Here is a 17,610-nt window from a genome sequence, read left to right on the forward strand (position 1 = left end):
CTTCCCCTGCCCCTGCCCCTGCCCAGCCTGGACATACAGCTCCTGGTAGCTAAGGGGTTAACCTCCCCCTCCCCATGCTACAGGCTCTGTCTGATTCCTGCTTCAGGAGGCAATGGGGATGGGCCTGCTCAGCTGGGCGGCCTGTCACATGTGGCACGCCAGAGCCCAGGGTGTGCTGCATTGCTCCCCGCAGGCTGTGTGCAGGAGCAGGATGCCCTTTCCCCAGCCCCCTGCTGTGCCAGGCTGAGCTGGAGCCAGCCTGGGCTCTGCCTGCCTCAGCCCAGGAGCCACAGCCTTCAGGCACATGGCTGGGCTCAGTAGGGAAGAGACTCTGCCCTTCCTGCCTCTCCTCATCCAAGCACTTGTGCCCTCCCGGTGAATGCGCTGGGGGCACAGGGAAGTAGGGGCAGGAAGGAAGGGTGAAAGAAGGATGGGAGGAGGCAGGAGTTGCACTGAGGGACATGGGGCATTGCAGGGTGTCAGGCTGGAGGAATCATAGGGCTGAGGCTGGAGCAGAAGGAAGATGTGAGGGAAGATACAATTTTACTTTGCAGAAGCTGCACTCTCCTTTACTCCCCACTTCTTTGCCTCCCTCCCCAACTAGCTATTTGGCCGCATTCTCATCCTCTGACCTTTTCTGTGTTACTCCCCCCAAACTCCTTTTCATACCCCTACTCACACCCTCTCCTGCAGCCAAACTCCCTTCCAGACCCTGCCCTCCTCACCCGTCCTGCACCACACTTCTCATCCAGATCCTGCATCCCTGTCCCACTTGCTGGCAGCCCTGTCCTGCACACTGAACCCCTCATTTTTGTTCCCTCCCCAGAGCCTAAGGGGGTTCACAAAATTCACTAACTCTGGAACCCCAGAAAAGTAAATCTGACTTATGGGAAGTCCTGAACCTCAGTCCTCCCTGTCCCTTCCCCTCACCTCACCTCACGGGGCTGGCGTGCCAGAAGAGTGACGTATCTCACTTGGGGGCCACATCAGTGAGGGTAGGATGTTTCGAGGAGGAGTTTTTTTGCTTCTCACTTGTGTGGCCCCCAACGGATTTTTCTGTGGGTCAGTGGCCCCGACGCAGAATCATAGAATCCTAGGACTGGAAGAGACCTCAGGAGGTCACTGAGTCCAGCCCCCTGCCCAAAGAAAAGGTTCCCCATCCCTGCAATAAATAAAGAAAACATTGAAACCTTGTGTCTTGGATATAATATTTTACTTTATTTAAAATGAAATTTGATAAAATAACATGAGAAAGTTAAAATGCGTAATCTGTTTAATAATTTAAATTAAACTGTTCTCACCAGCTGCAGCACTAGCAAAATGGCTTGGGCTTAATTATGTAATTAATGGTGAATTTCCATTAGCAACTGGTAGACTGCAGAAAGGTTTATGCTGTGAAGAAAGCCCCTCCCCCACTGGGAGAGAGGCACAGCCCAGGTTAGGAGGGTTAAATCTTGGCACACCACTTTGGAAAACAGAGAGGAGTCCTGTGGCACCTTACAGACCAACCGAAGTGTTGGAGCATAAGCTTTCGTGGGCAAAGACCCACTTCGTCAGATGCAACACTTTGGTTAGTCTATAAGGTGCCACAGGACTCCTCGCTGCTTTTGCAGATTCAGAGTAACACGGCTACCCCTCTGATAGGAGTTGGAAGAGTGTGCTGTTTGACACTATTTAGCAACTTCCTATAGTTGATCGGAAAACTATTTTATTTGTTTTTGACAGGATTTGCAGAGTGCTCTTTGCTATCCTACTTAGGTCAGTCCAGTCTTTCCTTCACCAAACTTGGGTACACTCTTGATAGTAAAGGGAAAGTAAGGAGCAAAAGTGAATTGAGAGCGATAAGAAAGGCAGGAAGCAGCCTGAGTGTCTGAAGGCTTCAATTGTCTCCAGTGCATCTTTTGCTAAATGTATTTAACAGAACAGTGATGTATACGTTTAAATAGAATATCAACTTAAAACATTAGTAAAGGAATATGCAGAAACATTCAGTACTGAATGTGTTAGTGAAAGGTAAATGTTTTGGGAAGTTAAAGGGGACTCTTTTCCTGACTGCTAACTTTAGTGATCGTGGGTCTGAGAGCAGTCCACACTAATTGAGGAGAACTGACTTTGAGTTCTTTTCCAGTATGCCACTGACCTTCTTCAATATCACATGGGGAAAAAAGCTTTCCCAGTTACTACTTGCACATGGATCTTACAGCTGATAGAAAAGGGGTGGTGAAGCCAGCTTGTGCAGCACTGTGCTTTGCAGTGCTAGTACAGACCTCCGAGGCTTGGTCTAATCTAGGCACTTATGTGGGTATAACTGTGTCACTCAAGGGTATGTATTTTTCACAACCCTTAATAATATACTGACCTAACTCCCAGTGTAGGCAGAATTGTGTTGGTAGGAGAGCTTCTCCAGTTGACATAGCTACCCCAACTATTGGGAAAGTGGTGTATATACACTGACAAAAAAGCTCCCGTTGGTGTAAGTCAGGGGTCAGCAACCTTTCCAAAGTGTCAAGTATCAGAGGGGAAGCGGCGAGGAGTCCCGTGGCACCTTATAGACTAACTGAAGCATTGGCTCCAACACTTCAGTTAGTCTATAAGGTGCCACAGGACTCCTTGCCGCTTTTGCAGATTCAGACTAACACGGCTACCCCTCTGATACTTGACACCATGCAAGGCACTGCATTTAGCTGTATGGAGTGGAAATCTATCAACCTCATGAAGAAACTTGTACAAGTACAAACAGATATCATCTTTCTCTCCAAATGCAAACAGATGGACATTATACCAAATGGACTGAAGGTGAAAAATCCATTGCTATCTACATACTGCACAGACTACAGTGAGAGATTATGCCATACACTATCTAAAAAACTGAGGAACCACCTGATCAGCATCCTGTACAGCAAACAGGAAAACATCAAAAAAGAACTCTCCAATCTGGAGTCTCTCATAAAACACCAACCTTCCCCACAAATGGACTTTACTAAAATAAGATAGGAGATCTACATTACACACTTCACTTCTCTACAGAGGAAAAAGGACCGTAAGCTGTCTAAAATCCTACCTACCACATGGGGCCACAACAGTAGTACCCCTAAATCACCCAGTAATTTCAAACGCCTAGTGAGCCAAAACCAGAAAAGATTGTACTTCCACGAGAACACAGAGCCAACTCCTACTATCCAGTTTTAATTGCATATCATGTGATAATATTTATACCACTGCAAAGTTATACTGCACTTTACAAACCCGTATTGGCACATTCCACCATCCCTGAACTATTTACAAGGTAAATTAAACAAAGACTGACACAAGATACAAGGAGAGGTGTAGAACTGATATGGAAACGGAGAAAAAGGATTTCTAGAAGAGAGTTTTGATGAAAGATCTAAGGAAGAAGCAAGATTTGGCAGATGAAAAGAGGGAGACTGTTTCAAATCTATCAGCAGTATGATGGGAGGCACATCACAAAATAATTAGGACGAACATGTAGAAACTGACAGAACCAGGAGAGTCTGCAATGCTGCATTCCCATCCCCCGTACGCCCCCACACCCGAACCCTGCGCTCCCTGCACTCCACCCCACACTTGAATTTCGTACAGTTACTGTGGTCTCTCCAACCCGCTGCCCCCAAGGGGGGCAGGCTGCGATAGGTCAGTATCTGTAGGAAATGTCACTTTCAGCCCCTGGCAGGGAGGCCAGAAGCGACGTAGCCGGGGGATAAGCAGCAACAGGCCGGTGGCCCCACGGAGGCAGATGTAACGTGCAGAGAATTTGCACGAGCCACCCCCGCGAGCCAGTCTGCCAGGTGCGGGGCAGGGCCGGGCGCGCTCGGGAGCCCCTGGCAGGCGAATCCCGCTTGAGCAGTGACGGGGACCCCCCGGGCCACAGGGACCCCCCCGACCGACACCCCGGGCCGGGCACTTCTCCGCGCTCCCCTGCCGCGCGCCGGGAAGCAGCAGCCACCGCGCAGTGCGGGGGACACCAGCCCCCCCCCCCCCGGCCGAGCGGGCGCCCCAGGCGGGTTTTGGTTCGCGACAAAAGGGGGCGTCGGGGGGCGGCTCCTGCCTCCACCTCCCGCTTCCGACGCGGCCGCTCCCCGGATGGCGCAACGGCCGCTCCCCCCGCCCAGCGCGGCTCGATCGATCGATCGCCCCCCTCACCGGTCTCGCGGCGGGGCCCTGCAGCACGCGGGAGAGCGCGGCCAGCAGCATCTTGCGCATGGGGGAGGGGGAAGCGGCGGCGCCTGCACGAGCGGCCTCCTGCCCTCGAATCTCCTTCAGCCAGCGCCGCTGGGCCGACCCTAAGCGGCCCGGAGTGACGACGGCGGCGGCGCTGCGTCCCGGCCCGCGCGGCGGCCGAGCGACGCCTTTCCCGGAGTTCCCGCGCGGTGCACAGGCCCCCCTCCCAGCGCTGGGCGCGCCCGCAGTACTAAGTGAGGGGCGCACGTGGCCTGAATGAAGCGGGCGGATAAAGGGGGAGGGGAATGGCCCGCTCCCTGGCCCGAAGTGTGCAGCGCTGCAGCCCCTGCTGCAGGTGCGCCAGCCCCCGAGTCCTGTGCATGCCCCCCACCCCCAGCACATGAGCCCCCCCCCCCCGCTTTCGGGGGAGTGGATTAAAACTTGCGTTTCTGGCCTTCCTGGTTCTGGGAAATGTGAGCTCTCCCTAGTCAAAGGGCAGAAGACCCAATAGAAAAGTCAACAATTATTATTTTAAATTGCTTTTTAAAAAATCTCACCTTTGGGGGTGGAGGAGAGCTTGACACATGATCGCCCAGGGCTTGTCGTTAGTAAAGATGTTAAATATCAGTTAATTTACTAGTCAAGTAGTCAATGGAATTTTCATTGACTATTACTGGACCAGTCCACAGGCACTTTCCACATTCCTCCTTTGAAATGTACAACAGGCTCTCCTGGGGCTCTTGTAGTTTTCAAAGGAGGAATTCGGAACTCCGAGTATATGGGGCCACTATGAAGTCCCACTGATTCTGGGCTGCTCACGAGTGCCGGTTTTGAAATGTACAAGAGTCCCCAGTGGGGGCTCTTGTGCATTTCAAAGTGGAAGTGTTCTCGTGGAGCCTGGGGTCAGTGGGAGACTCAAGAGTCCCCCACTGACCCGGGCTCCACGCTGCACTGCTACTTTGAAATGCCACGTGGAGACCAGGATCCCGGGCTCTGTGCAGCATTTCCGTGGAACCCAGGATCAGCTAGGGACTCCCCAGTTGACCCCTGGCTCTGCTGTGCTGGAACCTGGGATCAGCTGGGGAGTCCCCAGCTGACCCCAGGCTCCACGCAAATGCCACAGGGTTTCAAAGTGGCAGCCCCACACAGCTGAGCCTGGGGCAGAAGCTGTTCCAGCAGCAGCCCCTGTTCATGTGGAGTCCCAGTTTAAATGTAGTAGGAGCCAGGCTGCCTGCATGCATGGTTCTTACAACATTTAAACTGCAGAGGTGGAGCAGGAGTAGCTCCTGGACCTGGCATGAGCCAGGACTGAGGACACTTTCCCTTACTGACTAATCATGTAGTTGATAATGTTATTGACTACATGATTAGTAGATTACCCACCTCTTAACATCCTTAGAAGGAGCACAAGGGTCAGCTGACCTAACTTCCTGCAGAGATGCAGGATTTGTTGTGTTTAAACCATCCAAGAAAGATGCCTATCCAGACTCTTTTTGAAAACTTCTAGTGAAGGAGCTTCCACAGTCTCTCTAGTCTAGGCAATCTGTTCCATTGTCCTGCCCTCTGTGGCAAGAGAAAAACTTTTCTCCATCTTTATGGCAGCCTGTCAAGTACTTACAGCTATTATAGGCTCCCTTAGTCTCCTCTTTTCCAAAGTAAATGTACTCAATACCTTGAGTCATTGCTAATATGACTTGCATGATCTTCCTTTGTTCATCTTTATTGCTCAGCTCTGGATCTTTTCCAGTTTCTTTACATTAATTCTCAGGAACGACTGGTGAAGAAGGACACAGGGCGGTACTAGCCACATGATCATCTCCGCACGTGACTCCTCCTCACACCACCCTGAGCCCAGGGAAGTAATAGGACAACTGCTCTTGCCCTGCTTCTTCCCAGCTCCCCCTTGCTTGCTCTGCCCCTCCTCTACCTTTTCCCCCAGCTCCTCACCCCTGAAATTATGCAATTTGGGGGACTAGCAGGGGTTTGGGATCAGTAGCAGGGGTTGCCCGTCCCCCGCCCCAGTCACAGGTGGCGGTGGGGGGAAGCAAAGCAACATGGCCCCAGCTCACAGCATTCCTGGCCCCACCATTCTGCTTCCTGCTACCCATTAGTGTGAGGGGTGCCCAACCCCTGCTGCAAATGCCAGCTCCTCCCATTAGTTCCCTGGGACATCCAGAGACTCTGGCTCCTTACCCCTCCTGCTCATGGTATTGGGGGGTCACATGTTCCCCATGAGTCGCCGTTGTCCTTCCTATATGTTGGACAAAAATTGGATACGGTACTCCAGCTGACACATCAAGCACCAAGTAGAGCTGTATTATCACCTCCTGTGACTTGAATGCTATGCCTCCATTAATGCAAGCTGAAATTGCTTATTTTGCAATAGCTTCACATTGTTGACTCATGTTGAGGTTGTGATCTGTAATGTTCTCTCCCACAACTCCCAGGTCCAAGCCAGTTATCTCTCATTCTGTATTTGTGCTTTTGGTTTTCCTTCTCTAAGGCCACGTCTACACTGCACACTTCTTGCATAAGAACTGTTTTGCGCAAGAGTTCTTGCACAAAAGTTCTTGCACAAGAGAGTGTCCACACTGCCATGTGCTTTTGCGCAAGAGCGTCAATGGCAGTGTGGACGCTCTCTTGCGGAAGAAAGCTCTGATGGCCACTTTAGCCATAGGGGTTTCTTGCACAAGAAACCGCTGTTGCCCTCCACACTGCCTTCTTGCAAAAGAGCTCTTGCGCAAGAGGGTTTATTCCTAGTGGGGAGAGGAATAACTCTTGCTCAAGAAGCACTCTTTTCTGATGCTTTACTGTAAATTTGCTTGTGGAAGAACGCGCATGCAGTGTAGATGATCTGCAAGTTTTTACGCAAGAACATCTGCTCTTGCGCAAAAAGCCTGCAGTGTAGATGTAGCCTGTGTGTAGGCCCCTTATATTTGTCTTTGTTTAATTTAATTTTGTTGTCTATAGTCCAGTTTTCCAATTTATTAAGATCCCTCTGAATTTTAACTCTATCCTCCAAAGTGTTGGTGCTCCCCTCCCAACTTTGTGTCTTCTGCAAATTTGATCAGTATGCTCTCTATTCTCACATCCAAGTAATTAATAAAGATATTAAGCAACACCTGACTCAGAACAGATCCTTGTGGAACCCCAGGTGAGCTCTCCCTCTAATCTGGCATCCTCACATTAATAATTACTCTTTGTTGCAGTTATTTCACCAATTATGTAACCACTTAATGGTAGTTCCACCAAACCTGCATTTCTTCAGCTTATCAGAATATTTTGTGGTACTGTGTCAAAAGCCTGGGGAAGTCCAGGTGCATTATATCCATCACATTTTCCTTATCCATGAAACCAGTAGCCCTGTCAAAAGGGGAAATCAAGGTGGTTTGATATGATTTGTTCTTGGTAAATCCATGCTGAATGCTAGTGATTTACCCCCTTCTCCTCCAGGTATTTGCAAACTGAATGATTTATACATTACTTTAGTAGTTTCCCAGGTATCAAAGTCAGGCTAACTTTTTAAAGGTGGGCACTATGTTAACTCTTTTCCAGTCTTTGGGACTTATCCTGCCATGTCTTCCTGGAGTTTGCATATTGTATTTCCAGTGCTTCTGAAATTTCTTCAGTATCAAAAGGCAACACTATGATATTACCTTCTGCTTGACTTAAAATTTAGGACTCTTTAATATCCTGCAAAATGCAGGTTAGACTATTGAAAATCTGCAATGTAAGAGGTAGGAACCCTAAGTTTATGAGGGTATCAGTTACCATGGTATCTCTCCTGCTCAAATAGAAAATGTCAAATTTAAAAATACAAATTTGGATCATTGCTCTTTCCCACTCCCTTTAAAAATCATATTACTTTCCATAATGATATTTTGATACAGTGACATATTATGAATATTTTAACAATTATGGAAATGCAAGATATTTCTGACGGGAAAGTGACCCATTTTCTCTCTTGAAAAATAATAAAACAGTACTCAAAAGCCCCTGCAGCTCCCAAACTCACCTGAGGCCAGGAGATGCAGTGAACTCTGCTCAGTTGCCAGGAGAAAAGAGGACCTCACCACAGCTCCTGGCAACCATGAGGAACTCATCGTGGCTCTGGGTAGCTGAGGGATGCTTTCCGTGGGCCAGAAGCTGCAGTGAGCTCCCCATGGCTCCTACAGTTCCCCCCCACCCAGGACATGAGACCTCTGTGAATACACAGAACAGTGAATAAAGATTCCACAAATCACAAGGGTTTCCTGTTTCTCATCTTTTAAAACTGAAAAACTTGTCATTTTTAATATTCTGTAATAATTAATTTGTGTCTTTCAGTTGATTTAATACAGAAAATTAACCCTTGAATGAGGTAAAAGGAGGCTACAATAAAATTAACAGTAGAAAACACAAAGAGAAAATAACCCTTTTGTAGAAAGCAACAGTTTTATATAACCTCTCAAACAAACAATGACATATTTAGAATTATTTATCATTTTGATCTATAATTTTTTAAACATTTTATTGTTGCAGGAAATTATGAAAGGGGTCAGGTAATATGGTGTTCACGTAATATTTAATGACAGTAGATGTTGAGATTCAAGAAGTTAAAGGTTTATAATAATTAAAACACAAATTGTCAACATCCCATGTGAAAATTTACAAAGTAAATAGCTTTAAATAAAACTGCTGTGAGTTCTCAAGCATTTTTCTAATTTTGTATATATCAGTGTATTTGTATATCTGTAAATTTCAGTTACTGTCAATGGAAATATTTTTGTGGTGTGTATTTATGTTTAAATTTATGTTTAGTGATAAAAATCTAGTCCTTTGAAGCCTATATGCAGTGGATAAATAATCTTAGGGATGTTTTCACCATTACTGAAACAGTCAAATTTCATTTATCTGAACCTCATGTATACAAAATCTGAATATTATCCATAAGGTTTGACTTAAGCTCATAAAAATTACATCCCCCTATGAACCAAACCTATGATTATCTCAAGAGTTAGGTGTTCCCAAAGGCTATGTCTACACGACGTCTACACGGATCTTAAGAGCAAGCCCATTATATCAAAATATAATGGGCTTGCTATTCCATCGTCCCTGTAAACCTCATTGCACAAGGGATAAGGGACGTTTTTCAATAGCGCTTTATTTGAAATAAGATTGAAATAAGCTGTGTAATTTGCCTAGAGCAAATTGCATAGCTTATTTCGAGGTAAGGGTGCTGTGTAACACCCAAAACTTTTAGATTACAGATTGTACTATATCTTACATGTTTGATTGAAACAACAAGAAACCTTTCAAGGATAAAAACTGGGTAACATAAAGATAAAAAAAGCATAGCATTATAGCAAAAATGCCATAAGGTGTCACTATGACATAGGGAAAAGCTACCTTCCCCATTTTCAAATACTGAAATCAGGTAGCTATTGAGAGTCACAGTAGTGGCTCAATTCATGGTAGAAGAAAAGCATTGTATGTTGCTTGGTTACTTGGAAAAGCAATATTCAGACAGTATTAAGGAGATTAAAGTAAAATTGTTTCAATGAAAGGGGCATGCCTGCTTGTTGTATTGCTCTGTTCCATATCTAGGCTATTTCTTTCCTATGCCTGAGTGCAAGAATTTATTTTAGTACCAAAGCTCTCAACATTGCCACAACTGCCAGTGCTTTAATCTTCCCCAATTATTTGCAGTTTAGTTTTGTGTCTCATGTTTGTGCTACACATTCGCTTTTAATGTAATTTTCAAATTTGATCACAAGTAGTATTTATAAGAATGGAACCCACAACACATAAAAACAGGAAAGGGCTGTGCATAGTAAAAAGGTTTTGGAGCTCCTACAAAAATCCTGAGTGGCTCCACAGTGAACAGAAAGTGTCATTTCTTAAAGGCTGTGGGATAGCCGCCTTGAATACTTTAAATAGAAAGGCGGGGTAAAAATATTTAAATATATCATTAGCAGTGTGGCAAAAGTAGCTCCATGCACTGCCAGACATCCGTGCTCCACTGACCTCAGTTTAAGATCCAAGGCACTGAACCATGCTATCTGTCAATACTGTCAGGCTACGTCTACACTGCAGGCTTCTTGCGCAAGAACTTTTTGTGCAAGAGTGAGTCCTCACTGCCATGTGCTTTTGCGCAAGAGATGTGATTTTGCGCAAAAGCATCCATGGCAGTCTGGACGCTCTCTTGAGCAAGGAAGCTCTGATGACCATTTTAGCCATAGGGGTTTCTTACGAAAGAAACCCCTGTTCCCGTCCACACTGCCTTCTTGCGCAAGAGCTCTTGCTTTACTGATGCTTTACTGTAAGTTTACTTGCTCAGGAACACACGTGCAATGTAGATGTAGCCTTAGGGCGGGGGAGTCCAAACTTTTTTCAAAGAGGGCCAGATTTGATGAAGTGAACATGTGTGAGGGCCGACCATTTTGCCTGACATTCTTTGAACCATTAAAATTAAATGCAAATTAACTATTTTATGCAAAGTTTATTGCAAACGGCATACTTTTCATTTCGTCACATGGATCACAAATCTAAACAGGTGTTAAATCACTCTGCCTTTCATATCTGAAGGCCAGATGAAAAAAAAATCCAGGTAGCTGAAATATATGTCAGGAACATTGTAAAGTACATTACATATTATTGGTAATAAAGGTTGTCTGTCAACTTTTAAGTTCAAAAAATATGAACAGGAACATAACACCAAGTATACATGTTGTGTCCAAATATATTTATAACTGATTTAGACCAACTGACATTAACTGAGATTTTACAATGTATTCATCTCAATACATACGGATTTGTTGGGGGCCTTAAAAGATAGCTATTGCCAAATTACCTGTGGGGCTGTATTAAACCGGAACACGGGCCGCAATTGGCCCGCGGGCCGGACTTTGGACATGCCTGCCTTAGGGGGTCTGACTTGCCACTGGGTTGCTCCATTTTTATGCTGATATAATTTCATGATTGTTTCTCCCTTTCTCTGTAAAACATATACACAATGATGTGAAATAATGTGTAGATTGCAAAATCAAGCTTTCAAAGGTCAGAATGAAGGTTGCTTGTACAACTTTCATTATAATAAACTTAAAAAACAACAAAGTCTAGTAGCACTTTAAAGACTAACAAAACATATACAGGCAGTCCCCGGGTTACGTACAAGATAGGGACTGTAGGTTTGTTCTTAAGTTGAATCTGTATGTAAGTCGGAACTGGCGTCCAGATTCAGCCGCTGCTGAAACTGATCAGTTTCAACAGCGGCTGAATCTGGACGCCAGTTCTGACTTACATACAGAATCAACTTAAGAACCCCAAGCGTCCCCAAGTCAGCTGCTGCTGAAACTGATCAGCAGCTGATTCCAGGAAGCCCGGGGCAGAGCAACTCTGCCTCGGGCTTCCTGTAGTCAGCGCTGGTCAGTTTCAGCTGCGGCTAAATCAGGACGCCTGGGGCAGAGCAGCTGGGGTGCTGCTGGGTTGCTCCAGTAGCGCCGCTCCTCGGCACTACTGGACCAACCCAGCAGCACCCCATCTGCTCTGCCCCAGGCGTCCTGATTCAGCCGCTGCTGAAACTGACCAGCAGCGGCTGAATCAGGACCAGAGCAGCTGGGGTGCTCCTGGGTTGGACCAGTAGTGCCCAGAGCGGCACTGCGGGACCAACCGGCAGCACCCCAGCTGCTCTGCCACAGGCGTCCGGAGAAAAGCCTAGTCTGCTGGGGGGGAGGGGGCGTACTAGCTGCGCACCCCTCCACCCCAGCAGACCAGGAAGACACGGGCGGCGGACCGAGACGCACCGCGGTCCCGCCGCCTGGGTCCTCCGCGGCTTTGCTCCCCGTCTCCCTGGTCTGCTGGAGACCAGCAGACCAGGGAGACGGGGAGCAAAGCCTCTGAGGACGCCGGCAGCGGGACAGCCGCGGGGCGTCTGGGCTGTCCCGCTGCCGGCTTCCCCCGCGGCTTTGCAAAGCCGCGGGGAAGCCGGCAGCGGAGCAGTCCAGGCGCGCCTGGGCTGCCTCGCTGCCCGAGCCCCCCCGCAGCTTTGCAAAGCCGCGGGGAAGCCGGCATCGGAGCAGTCCAGGCGCGCCTGGGGTGCCCCGCTGCCCGAGGCCCCCCCTCGGCTTTGCAAAGCCGCGGGGAAGCCGGCAGCGGAGCAGTCCAGGCGCGCCTGGGCTGCCTCGCTGCCCGAGCCCCCCCGCAGCTTTGCAAAGCCGCGGGGAAGCCGGCATCGGAGCAGTCCAGGCGCGCCTGGGGTGCCCCGCTGCCCGAGCCTCCCCCTCGGCTTTGCAAAGCCGCGGGGAAGCCGGCAGCGGAGCAGTCCAGGCGCGCCTGGGGTGCCCCGCTGCCCGAGCCCCCCCCCCCCCGTTGGCTTTGCAAAGCCGCGGGGGGGGGGGGGGGGGCTCGGGCAGCGAGGCAGCCCAGGTGCGCCTGGACTGCTCCGATGACGGCTTCCCCGCGGCTTTGCAAAGCCGCGGGGGCGGCGGGGGAGGGGGGGCTCGGGCAGCCCAGGCGCCCCTGGGCTGCCCGAGCCCCTCCGCGGCTTTGCTCTGGGTCTTCCTGGTCTGCAGACCAGGGAGACGCAGAGAAAGCCCCAGAGTACACGGGCGGCAGGACCGCGAGGTCCCGCAGTCCGTGTACTCTGGGGCAGCCCTGTTCGTATCTGCGGATCCGACATAAGTCGGATCCGCATAAGTCAGGGACTGCCTGTAGATGGTATCATGAGCTTTTGTGGGCACAGCCCACTTCTTCAGATGACCGGAGCTGAAGAAGAGGGCTGTGCCCACGAAAGCTCATGATACCTTCTACGTGTTTTGTTAGTCTTTAAAGTGCTATCAGACTATTTGTTGTTTTTTAAGTTTATCCTGTACAGACTAACTCAGCTACCCCTCTGAAGCTTTCATTATAATGCATTAATATGTGTTTGTAGGAGAGCCATCAAAAAAATTGCTGAAGGATCTGCAGCCATTTCCCCACCCCCAGGATGTTAAAAGATAGAGAAGAGTAGCTGAGTAGCCTACTAATGAAAGCTGTACTCTGATCCCGGGTCGGCAGACCCTTTGCTGAGTACTTCTTCCCCGTTGTCAAAGACAAGGACTCTCAACACTGTCCTGCCTCCACTCATGGCTCAGGTGTCACAAGCAAGCACTGATTTCAATCACAAGTGCCACAGAAGAAGACGACACCAGAAGGGTGTTGTTCTGCCCTGGCAAAGCTCCAGGAGCCAGCTGTTATGAAACCCAAGTTGGGCCACACTAGTTCAAACCCCATCTGCCAGTGACAGTTGCATTGACTCCTGCCCTCGTGCAAGGGGGTTGAGTCCAGACTCTTCTTGCCTGCCAAGGCCGAATCAAAAGCTGTACCTCCTTTTGACTCCAAAGGCATTTGAGGCAGCCCAACCCCCTGGATACTGCTAGTGATAAAATCTGCCAGCTGCTGTTCAGGCACGTGTACACACCTAATTAGAATGAACACTGTAATGTAACAGTGAGGGTGAGGCACCACTGTGAGGGTCAAATCAGGGAAAATTGCTTAGAACCAGGGCTACTTAAAACCTCAGTAGTAGAGGCCCTTCTCTTTATGGCACCAAACCAGCTACAAAGAACACTTTGTCACACTAGCAATCTCCTCAGACCAGCAGTTCTTATTCTCTTTGGCACTGTTACCCCTTAAGCTTAACCAATAAACTAAAATTATCCCTCCTCCTTTTTAAAATGGCCATAGACAAGAAGAAAATTACAATAAAAATGATGAATTGTATTTCATTTTCTTATACATTATGTTGAACAAAATTGAACTCCTATTGTATTTTAAACTTTTTACCCTCTGAAATATGCCAAATTATCCCTTAAGGGGTAATTACCCCCAGGTTAGGAACCACTGCCTTAGACAGTGAAGCTTTATCTGTGCTCAGGAGCGGCCTGAGGCCGCCTGCGGCAGCTGGCACCCTAGACAGAAGGCACGATCGGCACCCCTGCCTGTTCGGCAGTCAATGGCCATGACGTAATCACGGGGTGCCCTGGCCGGCGGCGCCGTAGGCAACTGCCTAGTCTGCCTACGCTCACAGGCCGCCCCTGTTTGTGCTACAACAAGCCCCACTCCTTACACAAGTGAGAGATTATGAAAATCAAGCTCACCAACTCCGACACTTTCTGCCAATCCTAAAAGACCAGACACATTACAGGTCAATTTATACTTCCGATCTTACCCAAAAGAGCATGCTGTGCCAGTCCTTTAGAATCTAAAATCTAAAGACTTACTAATAAAAGAAAGAAAATGTTGAGAGTAGAATTGTTAAAGCATATTACATACATCAATCACCAAGTTCTAAATGTGGGCTCTTAGCAAAGATATAATAAACTGCCATCTTAAAGTCTCTGGAGCACATTCTTTGTTAAGTTGGGACAACATTCCTTCCCGGCTCTGTGTTTACCTCAAAGATGCTCCTGAAATGAAGAGCAGGAGTGAAGACAAAAATGGAGGAATCCCTAGGATCCTTTTATAATCTTGCCCATGTGGAGGGAAATCCATTGTTCTTCTATGTGATGGTACCTTTGAAAATGGAGCTGATCATAGGACTAAGAAACTTGTTCATGTCCTTTTTAGGAAAACAGCCATGAGCCCATGGGGTACCTGCTGTTTTGCAGGTTCCCAGCAGAATTCCTCAGGTGTTTATTGCTATTCACTGAGTAACCACCCCTCACAATAAGTGGCTGATGCCTGCTGCAGTCTCCCAGACCAAAAAAAAAACATTTAAAATAAAAGTACAGAGTCCATATTAATAACTTTATATGCCATATATGAGCAGCAAACAGAATCAGCATAGCATAAGCTTTCATTAGACACCTCACATAGCCCACTTTGCACAGAATTTGGGGCAAACCCACAACAGACGGTTCAACAATGATCTGCATTTTCCTATTAAAATCCAATAATGTTACAGACATGAACACATCTTGAAGAACAACCATTATGAGACAGTGAGTAATTCTTGGATTACAGTCCAGTGCCACAAGTGTAAAAGAACCTTCCTTCTCTTTTGGCCACTGTGAGGAAGGGCCTTCTTCAACATATAGCATCTGATCATATAGTTAAAGACTGCATCGTGATGCATGCTCATAAAGGGACCAAATTAAAGTTGTGCAGATTCCTTTAGGGCCCCTTTACAGCTTGCAGGTTCCACAGGATTTTAAGTGCCAGAGTAATACTTTAATATATTTTTGAAAAACCTAAGGGCCAGATTGTGCTACACCCTTGTGAAACAGGAGTAGTCATAATTGCAATCTATGCCAGTGGAGCTCTGGGGCTGTTTACTCCCTGTTTTCCCAGAGGCAAAAATCCACCCCAAATTGGCCTTGAACAAACAAAAATGTGGGTTTTGTTTTTTGTTGTTGTTGTTTTGAAATGACTTTTCCTTTTGAATAATACAAAAAGAGGTCAAAATCAAATTGAAGTGTCTCAGTTTTGTCAAAACAAATGTTTCATCTGACCTCTCCCACCTTCTTTCTCCCTATTTTTTTAATTTTTCTTTGTGGAAACTTTCCAAATGTTCAGTTTTTGTTTCAAGTTGGAACAAAGCCAAATTGCAAAATCTCAGGGTCCTTTGCAAAATGGAACTTGCATCCTCTGAACAGCTCTACTGCTGGGAATGGGCTTAGGTTTTGGTAAACATTATCCTTCATCTCTTTTATTGCTCTCATATATGGGCTGTTATAATTTTTGGCTTAGAGGTTTAGGAGAAACTTCTTGACCATATCACTTAGTTACATTAGATATGAAATGTCTGCTCAGTTCAGTACTTGAAATGATACCCCAAAAAGCTATCAGTAAAATCCCAAACAACTGCCAATGTACAAATGCATATTTCACATAGATTACTGTTGTTGCTGTATAGCTCCCACAGGGTTTCCCAATTGTCTGTGAACATCAATAGTCTTTCCTGCAGAGCCTATTTACAATAGTGATTCCAGGACAAAAAGTTGCTCACAAAGCCTGCTGAGTGGAGGCTTGGCTTTGTCTCCAGTTGCCATAGTAACAAGATCTCACCTGTCAACATCTGATAGAGACAGAGGAAGGTCCTATGGATCTTCACCATCTTGATGAGAAAAACATTTACCATACAAGTTTTCAGACTGGGGCCTGTTCCAAGACCCACTGAATGGACGGAAAGTCTCCAAGTCTTGCATTAGTTTTCAAATATATCAATAAATATGGATTTTGTGGTCATGCCTATCTGAGCACCTAGTATTTCTATATAATGCTAGGGAGCTGCAGCCCCTGCTCGCTATGTTCACTATCCCCCCTCTCTCTGGTGGTAGGCAGCTCCAGCTCTCCCCCCAGCTCCTGGAGAAGGCCAGGCCGAGGCATGGCAGCCCTGGGCCTGCCCCCTTCCCCAGCCCTGGCTCTCTCCCCCTGGCCGCTGGAGGAGGCCAAGGCCGGGTCAACCCCAGCTCTACCCTCTTCTGCCCCTCTCTGCTGCGCCAGGCCCAGCTCTCCACACCCCACCCTCCCTGGCTGCCATGGAGGACTGAGGCCAGACCAGCCCTGGCTCTACCCCCTCCCCACCCGAGCCACACTAGCCCCGGCTCTGCCCCATCCTTCCCCCAGCCACAGGGCAGGGCTGAAGCTGCGCCAGCCACGGCTCTCTCCCACTCCCAGGCCGCTGAGAAGGGCCAAGGCCTTGCCAGGTCCGTGTCTCTCCCTCCCGCCACCAGAGGGACAGAGGCTGCAGCACGGCAGCCCTGGGTCCCCCAGAGCACTGAGAAGGGTAAAGGAGGGAGGCTGCAGTGCGGCAGCCTTGACTCCAGAGCACTGGGGAAAGGAGGGAGGTGAGGAGGCAGGCGGCACACAAAGTGACTTCATGATGTCGTTCTTTTGTCCCACAGGAAACATTTTTTATACTGTATAGAGAAAGAAATACAAATCAGCAAAAGATATTAGTGTATGTAATGCTCTTATCTTTAAGTGTGAAAGACATGAATTACATTGGGTATATTGACTCCTCATACTTAAACATTTAGTTCCGTATGCTGCAATTTACCACCACTTTGGATAAAAGAATATGCTGCATTTGTTGACAAACTAATTTGTTTAAGGCGTAGTTTCTGTGCCATTATTTCTTTTGCCTCACTAGTTTTAGTTGTTCTTGAGCAATGACTATTTTTTATTAGGATTGTGCCTGTGATTTTTTACCATGTGACACTGTGTCCCTTGAATCTGCTTTTTCTCCAGCATATGTCTCCTATTTTGTGTGAGAAACAATGCTCTCCTACGTGCTTCTTCCCCTTTCTCACCAGCTAGACTCCAAGGCTATGTCTACACTGCCCCCTCTTGCGCAAAAAAAATATGCAAATGAAGGGAAGCGTGGACTATCGCTGCGCCTCATTTGTATAATTAATGAGGCTCTGTTTTTGTGCAAGAGGCTTTTGTGCAAGAGCCGTTCTTCCTCAT

At 47.7% G+C, this 17,610-nt stretch overlaps 1 protein-coding gene across 2 annotated transcripts in view; it reads right to left on the reverse strand.

Annotated features, from left to right (window-relative positions):
* Window positions 1-4,388, reverse strand: part of PDHA1 (pyruvate dehydrogenase E1 subunit alpha 1) — a 30,079-nt gene extending 25,691 nt beyond the window's left edge. For both annotated transcript variants that reach the window (XM_075913668.1, XM_075913659.1), the window contains exon 1: window positions 4,162-4,388. In XM_075913668.1, coding sequence (XP_075769783.1) covers window positions 4,162-4,221 — 60 coding nt within the window. In that variant the 5' untranslated portion in view covers window positions 4,222-4,388. The remainder of the gene's footprint in view (window positions 1-4,161) is intronic.
* Between the last annotated feature and the right edge of the window lie 13,222 nt (window positions 4,389-17,610).

The sequence above is a fragment of the Pelodiscus sinensis genome, chromosome 1 (genome assembly GCF_049634645.1).
Source record: "Pelodiscus sinensis isolate JC-2024 chromosome 1, ASM4963464v1, whole genome shotgun sequence".
In the NCBI taxonomy this organism is placed as follows: Eukaryota; Metazoa; Chordata; order Testudines; family Trionychidae; genus Pelodiscus; species Pelodiscus sinensis.